At 37.4% G+C, this 19660-nt stretch overlaps 1 protein-coding gene across 1 annotated transcript in view; it reads left to right on the top strand.

The window, feature by feature from the left end:
• Positions 1–1156: 1156 nt before the first annotated feature.
• The window catches only part of LOC306870749 (extracellular matrix organizing protein FRAS1-like), a gene marked incomplete at its 5' end in the record, with an annotated part of 124404 nt that continues 105900 nt past the window's right edge, over positions 1157–19660 (top strand). Inside the window, 2 exons of the mRNA XM_079418171.1 lie at positions 1157–1220; positions 2196–2227. Coding sequence (XP_079274297.1) covers positions 1157–1220; positions 2196–2227 — 96 coding nt within the window. The remainder of the gene's footprint in view (positions 1221–2195; positions 2228–19660) is intronic.

The raw sequence follows: 19660 nt of genomic DNA, 5'->3' as shown, positions 1-19660 counted from the left end.
TGGGAAGATGTGCTTCCTGTAGTCTGGGGTAAAAGGTCACTTTTTCTTCACATGTTTTTAGACTGTTTAATCATTTGTACAATTTGGGCCTAGAAAGTATTTTTTCCAGAATTTTTTTCTTGCCCTGTCATCCCCTATCTATAACAGCAGGTGGCAGTAAAAACCGGCTTACTCGCTTTTTCTATTTAATCAAGCGCAGATTTAATGGCAATGCGGTACTTTCTGCCTTCATTTTTGTCGTTTTCAAATTCCTTTTCAGAAGATGAACAAAGGCAGGTTTTGTTAGCTATGTATGTAAACATTTATCCATAAGTATGTAATTACAAGAAGCATTGGTCTGTTATGAGGAGCAATCGTGATTTTATAGAGATTTTAACATACATTTCAATACATGTAATGATTAAAAAGTTCTGAATGTATTTAAGTTACAAATGTTGAAGATTTTTCTGTTTTTGTCCTTGAATGAGCACCAAGCAAGGATCAGATTGCGCTGCTGCACGTGACCTAGGAATCTTTGGTAAAGCTCACTACTATTTTAAGCAGTATGTAAATATTTTTAAAATGTCAATTCTAATGCACGCATAACGTTGTAGAAATATAATTTACGTGATTTCACCAAGTTTGGAATCTATTTTAAACACAACCTAAAAAAATTGCAAACACGTAAGTTTGGTCCATAGCATAGTAGACTACCACAGAAACAAATACCCGTCAAAACTTTGATGGCCGCAGGTTTTGTTTCCACAGTGGTAGAGGGGGAGGAGGGGGCTTCTCAACTCGTGAATGCAGCTGGTCGTGTCTCCAATAAACTCACTTTAAAGAGCGGCTCGTAAGCTCAGTGGTTGTTAGTGTGTGTGTTCCTCTGTAATTACTCGCGTTCAGGTTGTCTTTATAATGGCTCCGTACTTTTAAGAGGAAGGATTTTCGTGTGGGAACCGCTCTCTGAGGAAGTTTCGCTGGAGAGCGCACTGGACTGTCTCTGCTCGGACTGGATGCATCCCAGTAACGACACCGACCGTCTGCAAGACTTCAAGCTCAGGCGCTGGTGATTGATTCGAGTCCACGAGAGAGCAACGATGATACGCACTAATTCACATTCAAGTTAAAGCCATTGTATTTTTGAGCATTTTGGATTAACGCAGTTTCTAAAGTGAATATGGGTTTTTGGATCCTCCTAGCCGTTTTAATTGGATACAGCACCAGCTTTCCAGGGGCAAAAGGTTGGTGCTTCTGTTATCGTTATTTTTCTGAATTCATTGGTAAATAATGTTGCCTAATATCGATTAACTCGCAGATCAGCGCGCATGCTTTTTTTGAACTGTTAGTTGCAAAAAAATAGATTTGCAATTCTAGATTAAATCTGTTTGTCCCATAGGTACGCGTGGAAATATGCGATAAGAAAACAATGCGCAATACAGAGTCCTATAATATTAAATAAACGTATGACTATGTCTCAAGTGATGCTGTTTATGAAAAGGCGCCCGCATCCTGTTATCTTGATCTTCCCACATCAACTTGATACATTTGCATACATTCACTGGAACTCATTCGCCAATGATTATCATTTAGAAGTTCTTTGACAGTCAACATTGTTCATTGATTCTCAGGATAAACGTGTATTTCCTTAGGGAAGCATGCTTTCTTTGGGAAGTAAAACTTTGATATTTTTTTCGACATTATAACACCGTTAACTACTACTTCTCAAGAGTTTCTCTACCATGTTTTCACGATTACCTGCTTGTAATCTAATGCAGTTTTTATATTCTTAAGTGCATTTGTTTTCGGCTTAGTTGCTTGATTTTTAAATGATCTAAATACATACTGTTTAGCTGCATAAAAACTGTTTAAATATTTTTAAGGGTGATTATTCCCATCTTTATTTGTGTTGACATTGTAAATGAATGTCAAACCTATAAAACTGAGCAAGATTATAACATGCTGACATCCTTATCTTTACAGCCTTTGAGGGTAAACCGTTAAATTTCATTAATGAACCGTGTGGCAATCTTTTGTGTTCTTTCACATTGGGTGACAACAAGGGCATTTATGAACGTCCTAGACATTGTTGGACACATGATTGCCATGATTGTGACATTTGTCCACAACTAATCATGAACTTGTCAATTGGCCTGCAAGTGAACGCTGATGTATCGATCCTTTTCCACTCTTGTTCACCTCATTTTCTTCATCCACAGGAGCATGTGTCCATCAAGGCTTATTGTTTGCGGTACGTATCCATTCTTCTTATTTCGCTTTTTAATCTGATTAATGTACTTGTGTACATCTGATTAATGCAATACATTGTGTTGTTAATTATTTAGAGGCAATGCCATTATCACAGCACTGGCATTGAAAGGATTCGCCTGATAAAGTATCAGTCAGAATAGGTCTCACAGTCACTACAGATGTATTTGAGGAGAAGTGCCTCATAAATAATGAACTTGTGTTGACTTTGTGAATGGTAATGAGGAGGAGATGGTCTAGATTATGTATCTTGAGAAATGGAAAGAAACCTTATATTCAGGTGTCTCTTCTACAGCTCAGTGCAAATTACACGGCACAGGTTCCCATGTGTTTTGTGGTTTTGAATGATGAGATTGCCCTTTTGTTGTTTCTTTTGCAGAACTAATGGTTTGGATGTTAACGAGTGTGTAATATTTGCAGGAATATTGAGATTGTCAGTTCACAGAAGCAATTTCTTGTGTCGGAAACGGAAATGCTTAACACAACTTTCATACGTGGAACTATGGTGCACAACAGGTTTTCTTCTTGGTTTAATGGAGAGTAATGACACATCTCTGTCTCTGCTATTGTGTAATGACAGTAATTAAAAGAAGAGTAAACACAGCAACGGGATTCCTTCCTTCACTCCCCGAGAACTGGGAATGGAAGTGAATGGTATGTGTGCATTATTCCCCATAACGTGACTCCTCATGGGATTCAAGAGGCTTTGTGGGGAAAGGGGGAAGAAATTTGGGATGACGGTCATGGACAGGTGGAGACATGCTGGAGGGAGTCAGGAAGAGGCTGTTTGGAGTTCAAAAGAAAAGTCAGCCAAAACACCTGGACAAGGAGCCAAAGAGTCATGATATGAAAAAGAGAAGATTTAAGTAGCAATTATGACTCCAAACTCTTTTCAGAAGTTGTTAGCAAAATCACAGCACTAGTTAAGATAACAAGAGAATGGTTAAGCCCAGTCAAAACTGGGTATCCAGTTCAAGTCTTTTTCAGTTTATTTGGTTACTTGGTGAATTAGAAATATAAGAGATTTAATTCTGTAGTACTTGTACAGCTTTCTTCCGATAGCTAATTGTGTGTTTTCTTGTTAACTTTTGAACCCTTTGTTTGGTGATAGTGTAGGTACACTATCGTTCAAAAGTATGGGGTATGGAAGAAATACCTTTATTGAGAAAGGTTGCATTAAATTGATCAAAGTTACTGTAAAGACATTTATAATGTTACAAAACATTTCTGTTACAAATCAGTTCTATTCCTTTGAACTTTCTATTCATCAAAGAATCCTGGAAAAAATCTGCACGGTTTCCACAAGAAGTGTTAGTTCTCCCCAAAAGGAAAATTCTGTCATTAATTACTCACCCTCATATCATTCCAAACCCGTGAGACCTTCGTTCATCGTTCACAAATTTCATTTTGATGAAATCAGAGTGCTCTCTGACTCTCCCATAGACAGCAACGCAACTGTAATGTTCTCAGGTCTAGAAACGTATAAGGACATCGGTGGCTCAACTTCAATTTCACAAAGAATTTTACTTGTTGTGCGCGAAGAAAACAAAATTAACAATTTATTCAACTAATTCTTCTCCCCCGAGTTACTTCTTCCTCCGGTTACTTTTGGAGATTACCCAAGAACATAATCAGCATAATCAGCGTTTTTTACGCTTAGGGGAAAGTGTGCGTATGCATTGTGATATTCTCCAAAATGGCGGAACACAGTAACTCAGGGGAGAAGAATTAAGTCGTTGGAATAAAGTCTTTTTTTTTTTTTCTTTGCGCACAAATAGTATTCTCGTAGCTTAGCAAAACTGAAGTTGAGCCACTGATGTCACATGGACTGTTTTACCGATGTCCTTATTCCGTTTCTGGAAATGGGAACATTATAGTTGCGTTGCTGTCTATGGGAGAGACAGAGAGCTCTCTGATTTCATCAAAAATATCTGAAGATAAACAAAGCTCTTACTGGTTTTGGAACGACATTAGGGTAAGTAATTAATGACAGAATTTTCATTTTGGGGTGAACTAACACTTTAAGTAGTATTCTTGAGAACCAAGTCAGTGTATTAGAATGATTTCTGGACAATCATGTGACACTAAACACTGGAGTAATGACTAATGAAAATTCTGCTTTACTACCACAGAAATAAATTACATCTTAAAATAGAGTTATTCATGTTGTAATCATGTTTCACAAAATTTTTGATCAAATAAATGCAGCCTTGATGAACATAAGATATTTTTTTAAATAACAAAATTTACTGGCCCCAAACTTATAGTATTCATTTTTCTAAATTTTCATGCTTGCAGAAACTAACTATATGTTGTTGTGTGTAACAGTGACATGAAGTTGAACATGCATATGTAATTATTATTTATGACTCTTACTTCAGCCTTCAGTGTTTTGAAAACCGTGTTAAATGCAACTGAACTAAAACACTAGATGACATATGCGGGGACATCTCAGGAGTGTTAATTTCATTTTAGCAGGCACTGGAAGAAAACGGCAGTTTTGTGCGTTTCTGCTGTGAAGTGTCCTTGCAATGAATACAATATAAAGATTAATGAGACCCAGTGCAATAGCGCTCACCCTTTCCATTCAGCAGCACACTCTGAAATAAGGTACAACACCACATCTATGCATATCACTCATGCCCTGGGGCACAAATTCCTTGGATTGCAAGTAGTCCGCCTCTAAGCAATCGAAATGTAGGGCAACTCAAGAATAGAACTGACTAAACAGAGAAATGGCACAGACTTTGCTTGTTTGACTGGCTTTAAAAGAAAATATTTAGCTTATTGCAATGTATCTACAATTTATCTGGAGAGGAATTAGTAGGAGTAAAAGCAATTTTCACACTGAACAATTTGGTAATTGACTACTTACATTTTATAAGTTTTGAAGTAACTAAGGATACATGGTTCAAAAAGATTCAACATCTGTAGTTACATTGGTTGGGGATTTTATTTTGTAATTTTAACCTCCCTATAAATTCAGTCATGGAAGATATGCAATTTTACTACAATTAAGATGTATTAGTAGTGTGAGCGGTGCCAGTAATTGAAGGGGAAAGGGAAGTGGTGTGTGGCCAAGTATGGTGACCCATACTCGGAATTTGTTCTCTGCATTTAACCCATCCAAGTGTACATACAGTAGTGAACATACACCCATACAGCGCCCGGGGAGCAGTTAGGGGTTCGGTGCCTTGCTCAAGGGACTCACCTCAGTCGTGGTATTGAGGGAGGAGTGAGTGTTGATTATTCACTCCCCCCTGCCAGACCTGAGACTCGAATCCACGACCTTCGGGTTATAAATCCAACTCTCTATCCATTAGGCCACGACCGCCCTAATTGATGTTCATTCTGGTGCTTTCATGCCACCCATGATGTCTTTCAGGCATGATCTTTAGAGGATAAAGCCGAGGGGTTCACGACCTCAAGATACATGGAGGTTCTCATCATTTTAAGACTGGTCATTTAATACTTGGCCTGTCTGATAATTTCTCAATGCAGCTGGATCTGAAGTTGAACCCTAATCCTGCAGATTTAAATGCATTAAAACACTTTTTAGAACTGACATTCCCTGTTGCTAGTAATCATAACCCTTTTTATTTACTGTTAGAATTTATTTCTACAGTTATCATTTGTGGTAAGCAAGAGCCTGTTTGTTCATGCTCTGTTAATGAATGGGGTATTCCACATGCTTCCTAGTGTGGATTACCTCACATGGCTTTAGGCCCCTTTCTGGCCCCTTGACCACATACGATTTTGTCCCACTGATTGAGCTAAAAAGCAATATGTCAAACCAGTTGGGTAAAGAGCATGCATGGATGTTTAAAAAGTGGCTTAGCAGTCTTTAAATACCTTGATCCGGGATTTCTTGGATACTCAAACAGAACACAGATTTTGAATGGTTCTTCAAGCGTGCACATAGATGCTTTAGTAAAAGCGAACACCCTGGTTGACTAATAGACAAGCACTCCAAGCAGGCTGAACTGTCTAAAAGCTCCTCAAACATCTAGTTCTGGCTTGAAGGTGCCATTTCTGAGTTGTTTGTCTGGAGGTCATTGCCTTTTGTTCCTCAGTTCAATCTGAGTGATTATCTTACAGCTCTTAGTTGAAGCGTGTTTGCATCTCATCTAACGCTGTGAACAAATTGCTAGTTTTAAATTTTGCACATTCTTAAGGTCTTTGCACACGAAGTCCGAAATTCTCGTCCAAAATTTTCCACATGTTAAAAAATAAATAAAACCTCACGTCGTGTCAATCACATTTACACACTGCCTCCAAAACTTTCGTCCTCATAAAAAAATAAATAATCGGATCCGGTTCGATTTTCCGCTTTCACATCCGTAGCAAGCATTTTGATAGGAAAGGATGACGAATCTGAAAAATGCATAGGAAAATTCCGGACTCAGTGTGAGATAACCTTAAACGTAACCTCACAGGAACAACTAACTTTTGTCTAATGTTTATGTTATTAATGTAGTGATCAACTGTTTCTCTGAGCAACTTTTCTCTCTCTCTCTCTGTCTACTGAAAAGTTAAAAAAAGAGGCATATTTTTAGTTAAAGGGAAAGCGCATCCATTCTGACTTTATTTACTCACCCTCATGCTGTCCAAAGCTGAACACAAAAGATATTTTTAAAAACGTTGGGAACCCAGCAGTTTTGATGCTTGTTGACTTCCATTGTATGGCAAAACACTGAGAAATTATTCAAGATATCTTCTTTTATGTTCCACAGAAGAAAGAAAGTCATACAAGTTTGGAATGACTTAAGGTTGAGCAAATTATGACAGAACATCCATTTTTGGGTGAACCGTATTTGCCAGGTACGAGAGATGATGGCTGAGCGCCATTCAGAATTGAACTGAGAATGCATTTTCCTGAATTTCAATTGAGATAGCAAACAGGATATAATATTACAATTCAGATATGGGTGTAAAGAGGAAGCATTGAAGTGAATTGTTGAATTGAAATGAATATAGCTCATTTTTCAGTAGAAAAGCAGAGTTTATTAAGACAAACTTTGAATGTTGGCTGCACAGGGGGTTGGTTGAAAGTTTTGAAAAAAAAAAACACTTTGGGTATGGATGGGTGTATAAACAGAGGTTTTGCTGGGTCAAATAAGGAAATGTTTTGCTTTTCATCAGATTAAAATTTTACTCTATCTGGGGGTTGAATATTATATGAGATGTCGTGAGAAATTAACTCCAGAAGATAACACCGGAGTTCGGCTACCTGACGCTCTGCCTTAAGTGCAGCTGCTGGCAGAAATCAAATCACTGGCAGTCAGAATAATTCATGTTCAGACACGATTCATTCTGACATTTAGGATTCAACACTACAATTTCATCCCCTGCTGATCCACCACAAGCTGGAGCTTTCGGGAATGGAGGACTACTGTTGTGCAGGATGAACTGACAGGCCTCGTTTCAAAGGTCAACAAAAGCTGAATTGCTGGGAAAGTCTTTAATTTTAAGAGGAGAATCTTTGCGGAAAGTGTAACGTCAGATATTCAGCGTCTCCTTGTGTTTATCTGCACATCTGTGACTTCGCCCCTGCTATCGTTTCTGTTGTGTTTTTGAACATGGCTCCCTCTGTGAATTCCATGGAGACAAGCGGAGGTGAAGCAACAGAGGTGCGGAAAGATGGTAGCCTGAGGAAAGACAGCCAGACGGGGCCTGTCTCTGGCTCCAGTCTTCTCCCCCCTCAAGTGCCTAATTTTGGTTCTTGCTCATGTTCTCCTGTTCAGTGGCAAAACAAAGGCTTCACGGTGTGGCCTGCCGCACAAGACGACAGGACTGAGTTTGCACTTGTTTTGCTGGTAAAAAGAGATCTTCACACATCAAATCTACAGGTCTTGGCGAAAGTCCCAACTGATAACAAGGGATCTCACATCAAGCCTCAGCCAAGGAAACTGTTTTCCAACTCCACGTTCTTTAGCGGCGTTTGATAATGAACTTAACTAGAGGCAAGCCCCTGGCAGGTTCATGCAGCAAAATTAATAGCTTTTATAATCAGCATCAATTCAGTCCAGGCTGGCATTTATGAGAGTAATTTAGGCTTGATTTGTGATAAAATTAAGGTGCGTGATCCTTATCTTGATTGCGTCTTGGAATTTCATTACAAAGCTCCTTTTCAGAGTGTTGAATGGAAACTCTTGAGTTTTGCCAGTTTAAAAGGGAAACGCTGGTGTCTGTTGTGGAAATATTAATCCACCTCATGAATGGCCCCTTATCCCCGGTGCCATTTTAAATGGTGGAGAATTAGAAAGCAAACACCTGGCAGACTTTTGCAATGCTTTATAGTCAAACTTGAGCTCCTTTAATAGCAGGACTGTTCTGTAAATTAAGGACATCCCAAATCACTGCTAACATATGCACTGCAATCAAAAGATAAAACCTCTCAGAGCCAATCATTTATATAGTTTAGTGTCATTCAGATAGACTTTTTAGCAGGTTGTGGTAAAAACATTGAGCGGATGCATAAGTGCGTACATGTATTATGTGTTGTGTTGTGTAAATACTGTGTAATAACGTATTTCTTTACTAGTCTGATAAGGTTGTTTAGTAGCATTTCAGAAGTATAGTTGATACTTGAAACTGAGAAATGTGGCAAATTCTTCGGAGCTGTTAGATTGGTTGCACTAACATGTGACACTGTCTTGAGCATCTCATGCATTTCAAAAGGTTCATTGTCAATGTTTATTTGTTTGTCTTTAAGCTGTGTGTGGGCTATATGTTCCTTTTTGTAAGAAACTATTCATAATGCAAATTTCTGAAATTGGATGCAAGAAACTAAGCTTGTCTTGTGTTTCTCAATGAATAATGTACACTGCCATTCAAAAGTTATGTTCACTTATGTTTACCCAGGCATTTATTTGAATAGCAAAAACAGAAACAGAAGTATTTTGAAATATTACAATTTAAATATTTTTTTTTTTTTTGTGGAATCTGTGAAACTTTTTTTCAGGATTCTTTGATAAATAAAATGTTCAAAAGAGCAGCATTTAGGCCTATTTAAAAATAGAGGTCTTTTGTAACATTATCAATGTTTTTCTTTCTATTTTTATCAATTTAATACATCTTTGCTGAATAAAAGGATACAACCTTTGAACAGTAGTCTATAGAACAAGTGTGTATCACACATTATTATTTTTTACAATTAAATTTTCCACATTTTATTTGTTAAACCACCTCCCCCAATGAAAAGCCCCCCCAGCATGTTTCTTTATGAGTTGGATGAGAATTAAAAAGACGTGGGGGGTTCAGATCAACACAATGGAGTAGGCGGGTTAAGTGAGGGCTCTAAAGGTTAGTGACCTTTACGTAATGGACCTTCTCGTAAGCAACTCTAGTGTGGGGGTCAAACTTTGTCAGGAAGCGTGTAAATGGTGTCTGTCTGTATTGTAGCAGAGAACAAGTTTGAACTCATTAGTGAAGTAATCAGTCTCATTCTCTTTGTTGCGGTTTTGTAAACTGCCTTTGGCTTACTTACCAGTTAATTGAATGGAATAAAGATTCCTCCAGTTTTCTTTTGTCATTAAACTTTTCAAAGATTAGGAAATTATATGCTCAGCTACAAAAAAATGAAAGGACATCTAAGATTGTCCTCAGCTGAACTAGTTGTGCCTATAGCTTGGGTTGAAGTTAGAGGGTCTTATTAGCAGCCAGCTGAAGCCCCTGCTTCTCAGCGGTGTCTAGATGCTACAAACAAACCTGTGGTTGTATTAATAGAATGCAATTACATCTACTTGGGGTCGTGCTGTACCATGCCTTCCCGCTGGACACAGGCATTCTTTATCTTGCCTGTTGGAAATAGCAGATGGCCTCTACCTTCTTTCTTATGCGGAACAGAGTCAGCAAACTAAGTGTGCTTACATTTGTGGCAGGCCTTCAAGGTAAACAAGCCCCTCCGATTGTTCACCTCCCTCCACACACAGAGTTCCAGAGACATCATTAATCTCATCAGTTCAAAGCTGCCATCACCTGCAAGCTCAGTTCAACAGCCAAACACACTGGGGCTGTGTTTTCCTCTCATTTGTCCCCACATTTTTCACACTTCCAGTAGAATAGATGAAATTAGACAGGTTGGAATTGTTTACACCTGGTATTAATGTCTCAGGTGATCTGATCGCAAGTGGGCAGCCAAGACAGATTGCGCTAATGCCAGGCATAAACTGTTCGGTAAATGTTAAATGAAAACAGTGTTTTCATTGTCTGTTGAATGTGACATTATTTCTATTTGTTTCTAATTATTGTAAAACACTATTACAATTCTCTGTGTAAAGAATGTAATCTGTGGCACAAGCATATATTTCTTTATTCTCATATTTGTGAGTAATATATTCCATTCAACTTGTTTTTTTGTTAAGTTGGCCAAAGGGATGTTATTATTTTTTCAAAATTGATTGTGGGGTAGTAAAGAAAAAAAAAATTCTACTACATATGATGTTTAGTATGAATTGAAGCATGTAAAGATATCTAATAACAGCCAATAAATTGCTTATTAAATATTAATAATTATTGGTTCCGGTATTGGCCAAACTTTTCATATCAGTGCATACCTACACTGTAAAAAAACTAAAATTTTGTCAGATTCTATTTTAAAAGTTTGACTGAACTATCAAATGTAGAAAACGTTAAGATTACATGAACAAAATTCATTTTAGGCCATTTAGTATGAGCAACTTAAAATATGAAACAACATGAACTTACTGTCAAGTTTGCTTGTGAGGATGCTGAGCATTCTCCATTTGATCACTGTTGATTAAAATGTGTATTTTTGGACAAAGCGCAATTTATGAAGATGTGATAATAGACATTCATTGGGAATTAATAGATGTTTTAGTTCTATTTCGTGTTTATGATTATATTTTAAAGGTTCAGTATTAGAGTGATGAGCGTTTTCTTCTTTTTTTCATACATTTCAATGATTAAATACAATTAGATATGATGTAGAGAAGTAACCCTATAACCTTCAGTTTGCTTAAAAATGCAATACCCATTTTAAAAGGCAATATCTACACTAATCCAGATACATTTAAAAAATGCATTTTTCCCCTCTGTGTTTTGGCCTTGTCCACACTGAGACAGTGTTTTTGTTCTACAAAAACTGAGCTTTTTGAAGATGTGAAGTGGATAAATTTGACAACGCTGTTTTTGCATTGTAATGTAAACAGTGAAAACCAAGTCATTCAAGAACGATGACGCATGTTTAGTCATGTCATGCTTATTGTACCGTTTGAGATACCTCTTTGTATTGTTATTGTGTCGGTTATGTGCTATTCACTTTCACACTGTTGTTAAAGAAATGTTTCTTTGTACACTCTTCTTATCATAGTCTTGCAAAAATGACAAAATAACTTGAAATTGCTGTCCTGCGGCAAAACATGAGGGCATTTGTGTTTTAGATCGAACATGTTATGGTGATTGAGTGCGACTTGGATGCGTCAGTGAATAGTGAAAACGATGTTAATGGAAGAATAGCTTGAGAACTTTGTGATGTTTGGTATAATCTCAGTGAGCTTTTATGTGGTTTTATGAATATAGTGTAAGGTGAATTTTGAATTTTCCAAAGTTTCAGGTTGGATGCTTAAAAGCAATAGTGTGGACAGAGAGCTTTTTGATTTTTAAATGTGTCCAGATTCCAGATTAGTGTAGACGTAGCCTAAGAAAGTTCTACATCACATGATCATACTCGGCTGAACTGAAACAGCAAGTTTATTGAACGTGGATTATTTTTAAGTTGATACAACAGTTTTTCCCAAAAGTTATGTACTCAAAAAAGTTCTCAAACTGGTGCCTCAAGTTTTCTCAACTGTTGATTTTTTTTTTCTACAGTGTAGTATTAACGCGTCTCAAACATTTGAGACAAATTTGTGACTTTTGTCACTGGTGTAAACAATAGTCCCACAAGAATCATTCTCTATCCTTTCATATTCTGTTTCTCTCTGGTTTTGTGCTCTCCTAATGTCTCTGTGTTGAAAGGAATGCTCTTGTTCATTGTATCTTCTGTCTTTACTCGCCGGTCAAGGATTGGCTAATGGCTAGTCTCTGTGCTACGGGATGATTTGCAGGTAGACAGTGCTGGGAGACTGCTAGTGCTCAATTTCTTCACGTTCCCTGTGGTTATCCCATGGCTGTCTTTGTCTCACCACCTGTCTTTTCCTCTTCTCCTCTCCTGTCATCCGTTTTAACATCAAACAAACGCTACACTTAGCCTCTCTCTGTTCAGGTGTCATGACAGTTATTGTTAGCAGTGCAAAACACCTGGATAGAGTCTGCTGTGCCTCTTAATGGGGAAAACTGTAATTTGCAGCGGAAAGATTATGAAAAAAGAGAGGTACGGAAGGGGAGGGCAATCCTTCAAGGTATTATCAGAGGCAAGTGCTGATCTGTCATTAGCTTTGACTGTTTTGTCATTTCACAGGCGTATGGGTGAAAATTACCATTTACGCGATCGACGCGGTAAAGAGATCTGAGAATGTTTATGGGAAAATGTAATTCATCTATAGAAGATTTGCTTTTCAGTTCTTTCGCTTGCTTTAGGGCTTCAAATCGTTATAGATGGAGACTCAGATTTTCACTTTGATATATTTGGTTTCTCTGTGCTGAAGAGGTGTTTGAAGTAAAATGTTGCTGAAATTATCCATGCAGTGAAAGCATGCAAGCTTTCTCGCATTCTCTCTCTGCGATGAGTGCTGAAGAACAAGTCTTCAGTGTGAGGGGCCTCTGACAGAGCTGTGAATAAATACTCTGAACTCTTTTCTTGTGGGGAAGAGTTTGACAACACATTTACTTTGATAAGCTGGATCCAGGTGTGATGCAGGTGTGTCATTCCTTTCAAATATTTTCATAGCGCAGCTCAGTGAGTCACGTCATGCATATATAAGTTAGGGTTCAGGAAAAGGGTTAAAGGAAATTAATACTTATATTCAACAAGGAAACATTAAATTGATCAACAGTGACAATAAAAGCAAGACAAGGCAAGGTTTATTTATATACCACATTTCTTACACAATGTGTAATTCAAAATGCTTTACATAAAAGGATTTAAAATAAAATCACAATAATAAAAACAAGGAATGTAAAAATCTTAAAATGGTTTAAAATTTGTTTTAAAATGAGTTAAAACGGTTAAGAATAAATAAAAATGATTATACAGTGAAATAAAGACTTTTATGATGTTATAGAAGATTTCAATTTCTAAATAAATCATTCATCAGGGAATCCTAAAAAATATTACAGTCAAAAGTATCACAATTTTCTGCAAAAATATTTAGCAGCCCAACTGTTTGTAACATAGATGATAATAAGAAATGTTTCTTGAGCACCAGATCAGAATATTAGAATGATTTCTGAAGGATCATGTGACACTGAAGACTGGAGTAATGGCTTCAGCTTTGCCTTTATTATAAATTATAAAATGACATTTAAAATATATTTATTCAAATTATATTTATAAAAATATTAAAATTGAAAGAAAGTTGTAATAATAAGAATAGCAATAGATAATAGTTATAATAATAAAATTTATATTAATTCTTCACTTTTTTTTTTTTACTGAATTTATGCAGGGTGAGCAAATAAGACTTCTTTCAAAAACATTTACTTTTTAATGATCTAACTTGCTTCCTTTTACTATGAATGTTTTAATGTCATTCATTCACAACTTAGGTAATTATGATGTTTTATATGGCTGTGGCGCTGTAGATTTAGCAGCTATGGTGCAGGAAATACTGATACGCTTAATTTCAGTTTGAATTTGTTAACTGTTAACTGTTGAATGTCTTATTTAGTGTCCCTTTTTTTGGTGCCTATATAAGAAATACTCATCCTTCATGGTCAAGCAGTAGTTCAGAACCTAAATTTGGTTTAAGAACCTGACAGACGTTCCACTCTTTGCCCTCAAGTCATACCATAACAAAGCCTCTCAAGACACTCAAGATAAGCCACCTCTTTCTGTCCCCCCCAGAGGTAAGATTGAACTTTTTGGTTCCCAGTGTTTCTTTACTACTGTTCAATGGAAAGGGAGTGATAATGAGTGAGCAGAGCTTTCATCCACCATTTGTGTATGAGGATTACATAGGCCCTTTTTATACCTGGTATTAAGATGTGGTTTTGTTGATCCGATGACACTTGGACAATGCTACATACAGGTTTGGCGCTTGTTCATTTTTGACCACTTCCAGAGGTAGAATTGCTTTCGTAATGTATACATTCATATGGTCCAATGCATATGAACAGCCACTAAAAGACTACCTCCTCTTCTTAAACAGTGCTGGAAACAATGCTGCTAGCCAGGCAGGGTTTAAACTTTCTAAACCATCTAAAATCGTATGTTTGGTTTGGTTACCCATAGACCCTCCCCTCAAAGAAATCAAGAAAGTGGTTGAAAGTAGACAAAAGAGATGATTATTCAATGAAAAATGAATAATGAGACAGTACTTTTTTATTTTTGGGTAAAGAAAGACTTTTAAGGTACAACTGCTGTACGTTAAGAGCTTGCACAGAGAATAGAAGATTGACCTTTGAGAGGGAGGTGTTGATGTTATTCCACACAGTCAGGATTAGATCAGGAGGTTAACAGGTTGAGGCACGAGGTAAGCAGTCGATTTATTGAACAGACTCCCTCTGGAATACAAGTGTTTTACTGCATTGATTGGCTCTTGTTTAGAGAGAGAGAGTAATGCTTTACCAGACAGATATCATATCCACTGCAATGCTAAATATGTAGACTCAACCTAAATTCACTGAGAGGAAAGAGTGCGTACTGCAAGTACTGCCTAATACTGAATCATGCAGCTTTCACCTGCTTTATGAGTTGATGTAATTTGACATAATTCTAGTAATTTAGATTGATAAATTATAGAATCCTGTAGTCACACTGAAAAGTAGTCCTGTACACTATTTAAATGAAATAGTACAGTAGTTAAGGATCTAGGGTATCTTAAATCATCTCCTAACATCACTATTCTGTCTTTTAACAATGCATAAAGAAAGACTGACACTGGAAAAAGCTTACTTTAATTGGCTACAAAGACAACTTAGAAAGTTTGCGCATTTAGTACATTGATATTTCCTGAGATATTGTATATTGTGTCAGTTTTTATGTGTTATTTCTTTCTGAATAACCATTTTGACATCAGAAATACCACTATGGTATGATGGGAGTCATAGTCAATCAGTGGCTTAGTCAAGGTTTAACAATCAGACAGGCGTTCCACTCCCTGCCCTAGAGTCATGCAATGACAAAGCCATATTAATGAGCACCAGAGGCATTCAAGCTGAGCCATATACAAAAGCCTCCTCTTTTTTGATCCCCCTGAAGAAAGACAAGACTTAATGCTTGGTAACCAGTGTTGTTTTCCAACTGAACAATGGGAAAGGTAGACACATCCGAACTTCCACCATCTCTCTACTTCAGCCTGTGTGATTATGTAAAAGGATCACTGAAAACACCAGTGTCCCAGGTGGAGAAAGTGTAAAGTGTAGCATATCACTATCAATTACTTTACCAGTCCTTTCTTTCTGTTAAGATGTTTTGTGATGAACATTGTAAGGCACTTTAGATGTGAGCAATACAAGACTGTTGCCTCCAGGCAGAGGAGGTAAAAGAGGCTCTAAGACCGAAATACAAGTTTCTTTTCACATCTTTTCGGGCGTCATGTCCAGGTCAGCTCACTGTTTTGTACCAGTTTTGATATTCTGATGAGGTGTGTTGTAACTTGAACAAGCATTTCACTGAAAATTTATATTGTTCGCCTAAAAAAAGGAAAATGTGAACTCCCACAGATCAGAGAACAAAACAGTGAATCACAGCATGAAAAAGTGCAAATATTCAGTTCTATCCCATATAGCTATATGTACATGAATGTGTATGTATTTTAGTGTGTGCATGTGTGTGTGTATATATATATATATATATATATATATATATATATATATATATACAACAAGAGTGCATCCTCCAAATTAGCCAAATGTGGTGGGCCAGGGCACTTTTTGTTGCCTGGATTTAAATAATTTAAAATAGGGAAGTGGGTGCCAGAAATGAGGGGTCCCAGGGGGCAGAAAGGGGGAAGGCTTTTGTAACTGTAAACTTACTATGTGCCCCATAAAGGGATGGCAAGGCTGAGTTATGTGCAAAATCCTGCTACTGTGAGTTGACTGGCCACTGTGAATGCGTCCTTTGTTAGAAACCCCTCACTGTGTTCTAAAGGAACTGACCTTGTTCCAAAACCTGCGCCTCCATCCTCACGATCCACCCTGCTTGTCTTCTAAGTATTTGTGCTTTCTTCCCTTTTGCCAAGGTTCAAAGAGTTAGGGCATTCTCAGATGTGTTAGCAAGGCATGTATGCCAGAGACCCATTAATTGTGTCCTCAAAGTCTGCCCATAAAACCCAAGTCAACGTCTTGATCTCCAAGACTTACTGTGAGGAAAATCTTAAAGGTTTTTGTCTACCATCAGCTCTGTCCCTATTTTTGACTTGGCTGTGATTTCATTTGTTGCACTGGGAAGGCACCATGCGTTCTCTGAATGGCTCCCTGATGAATAGTGTTTCCAAACGCTATTTCACTCAATTGCATGATGCTTGTCCTATATAGATTCAAGTAGTTTTTCTTTCTATGAAGATTGATTTTTAGCAATTGCACATACTGCTTCTGCTCATTCTTTACACCAGTATACATAAATACTGTTAGTTTTCATGCAAAGGAGATGGATATTCACAATCAAGAGCTTTGTTTTCAGTTCTGCTTTCTTCCTGTTATTTCCTTATTTCCTTCCTTCAGTGTGACACAGGATTTTATACACCCGTATACATTTTATGTCTAACAACACCAACTGTGTAGACCAGGAGTGTCATGCATCTTTTGATTATTATTTTTTTTTTAATCACATATATTTTTGAAGGGACTCTGATCATAGTCCAGGTTGTCCTGGGTTCAAATGGGATTCAACCTAAAAAAACAACAACAAAAAAACTTATTTTTTTTTACTTCGTGATCAGCATGCAATTTCATTGCAATGAAAAGCACTTTTGCCTGTTTGTTCCTTATATATATATATAACAGTTTTTTAAAGTTGCTTTTAAAATCTACTTGGCTCAAGGGGCACAAGTTTTTGGGCCCCTTCCATTTCTCAAGTAGGATACAGTTATAGTCCACTGTATTTGGTCACAGTCCTAAAATTCCCCAAATCATATACAGAACCGTAGCAGGGTTTTTTCTAACTATACTTCTGTGCTTTGATGTGTTGCCAGTGGATTGCTGTGCTCTTTTGTGTGCCTGGGCCGGGTAAGATGCCTGGAGTTCTCTGGAGGGCAGCCACTTATCCTGCTATGTGTGTCCAGGGACTTGCCCAATGGGCGACACATGCTAGGTAGCAGCAGTACTAGTGCTGACAATTGGTGCCACGCTTCACTGCCTTTCTCTGGTATTTTTTCACTTGAACTTGACAAAAAGGTCACAGGATGTCTCTGGAAATTCACAATAACAGAACAACTTGAGATTGTCTCATAACAGGGCGCCTTCAAAGTGTGGGACTTGTCAGTGTCGATACAGATTGTAATTTCCATCCTCATATTTTGATTTAAATTTGGAATATCGCGAAATGCTGGATGGAAACACCAAGATGTAAATTAAATTTTCAAAATGCACATAAAAAACATGCCCTGCTTGCTTGAGGTGGATACATTTTTTTATTTGTTAAGAAAACATTTGAAAAAAGAGACAAAGTTGCTTCCCCAATGGTTAAACCTCTGTTTACTTTTCTGTTATGGGCCAGTTTCCCTGGAAATGGTGATGAAAACACGATTTTATTTGCAAATTGTTTGATGATTTTGTGATTTTTACAACCCAATCACATTATACAAACTTGCCTGTGGCCAAGTTTATGTTGCTTCTTGCATGTTTCACGACACTTTAAAAGTGAAGTATCTAGTGAGTGGCATTAAAAGTATCATGTTTGAAAGTAATGGACCACCTACACTAAACCCTACCCTAAACCTAATAGGTAATTTTAACAAAAGCAGACACATTTTCAAAAGCAACCAAGCTGTATTAGCTTGCTTCTACAAGTGTTTTATCTCCTGTGTTACCTTATGGGATTCCTCATGGTAAGTGAAGGTACCAGGTGAGCAACCCAGCAAGTTTACTACATCAGAAAAGCCATTCATACGGAGCTGAATATGTGATGCAAACTTCAAAACGTATTAGTTTCCAAATCATTCACTAGTATTTTCAGATCAAAACATAGTACTGTTCAAGGAACCCCACAAAAAGAAGTCTTTATTAATCGATAAGCTGCCCCTGTAAATATAATTTGTGAGAAAAGGAACCAAAATTTAAATTTTGCTGTTACTAGTGTTCATTTCAGCTAAGCAGTGAATTTTGCAAACATTTGGGTATAGGCATGTTTTTCCTATGGATTTTTAACTACTTGAATGGAAACAGCTTGTGAGAGACTGCAGAAGCATTATGAATAGACCTTGATTTCTGCTAATTGCTTCTGCTTCTAATCTACTGTACATACCATAGCATGAGATGGTCACTTCCATTAACCTTTCCCTCTTTTTTGAAAGATGAGGTCCGTTGCTGCTTTATCTTTGTTCTTAATCACTGCTATAGTGCAACTGCAACTAGCTATTTGTAGAACATCAGGTCAGGGAGATATGTACTAGCATGTGTTACATTCAATGTTGTCTCTCTCACAGGAAGCTAATAGACCTGCTTTGTGTGAATGTTTGCTTGTCAGACTGAGTAAGCACAGAAGCGAAGTCATTGCCTGGAGCCTGTCCATTTTTCTGTTCTCTTCCTGTGGTTCTCTACCACTGGGCTTTTCTATTTCTATTTGTTTGGACCTCCTAGTTGTAAAAAGCATGCTTCCAGCTCTGGGGACTCAGTCGGAAAGAAGTGCATGCACTGTAAAAAGTGATAAGTTGACTTAACTTAAAAAAATGTATTAAGTAAATAATAATGTTTTTTTTTTTATTAAGTGAACTTGACACTTCAATGGGTTTCCTAAGGTCAGATGGTCTTGAACTTGCAGCATGAATTACTGCAAACACAAAGTAATTAAGGTGCGCTTTGATGAATCATTCTCAAGGAGGTCAGCTCAGAAGGGCTGTGTTTTGAAATGAAACTTCCTGGGAACAAGGGCCTTTGAAAATGGCCTCGACTCCTTGATAGAGCTGTTAGGAACAAGAGCGCCCATCTTGTGTTTTAATCTCAAACAATACTTCAAAGCCTCCCCTTGAGGACAGACTAGATTGAAAAATTTGGCATATTAAACCAAAGCCTCATTGTCTGCTTCTGTCCTTGACCGATGTTTGCTTACCCAGATTCAAACCTTGACTTGACCTGGCTGAACTGTAGATTATTTCCATAAAAAGAGATAATAAGTGTTTGTTGTTATGTTGAT

Source organism: Barbus barbus (assembly GCF_936440315.1).
Source record: "Barbus barbus genome assembly, chromosome: 6".
In the NCBI taxonomy this organism is placed as follows: domain Eukaryota; kingdom Metazoa; phylum Chordata; class Actinopteri; order Cypriniformes; family Cyprinidae; genus Barbus; species Barbus barbus.
Note: the sequence above shows the minus strand (reverse complement) of the source record. Positions and strands in the feature narration are given on the sequence as shown.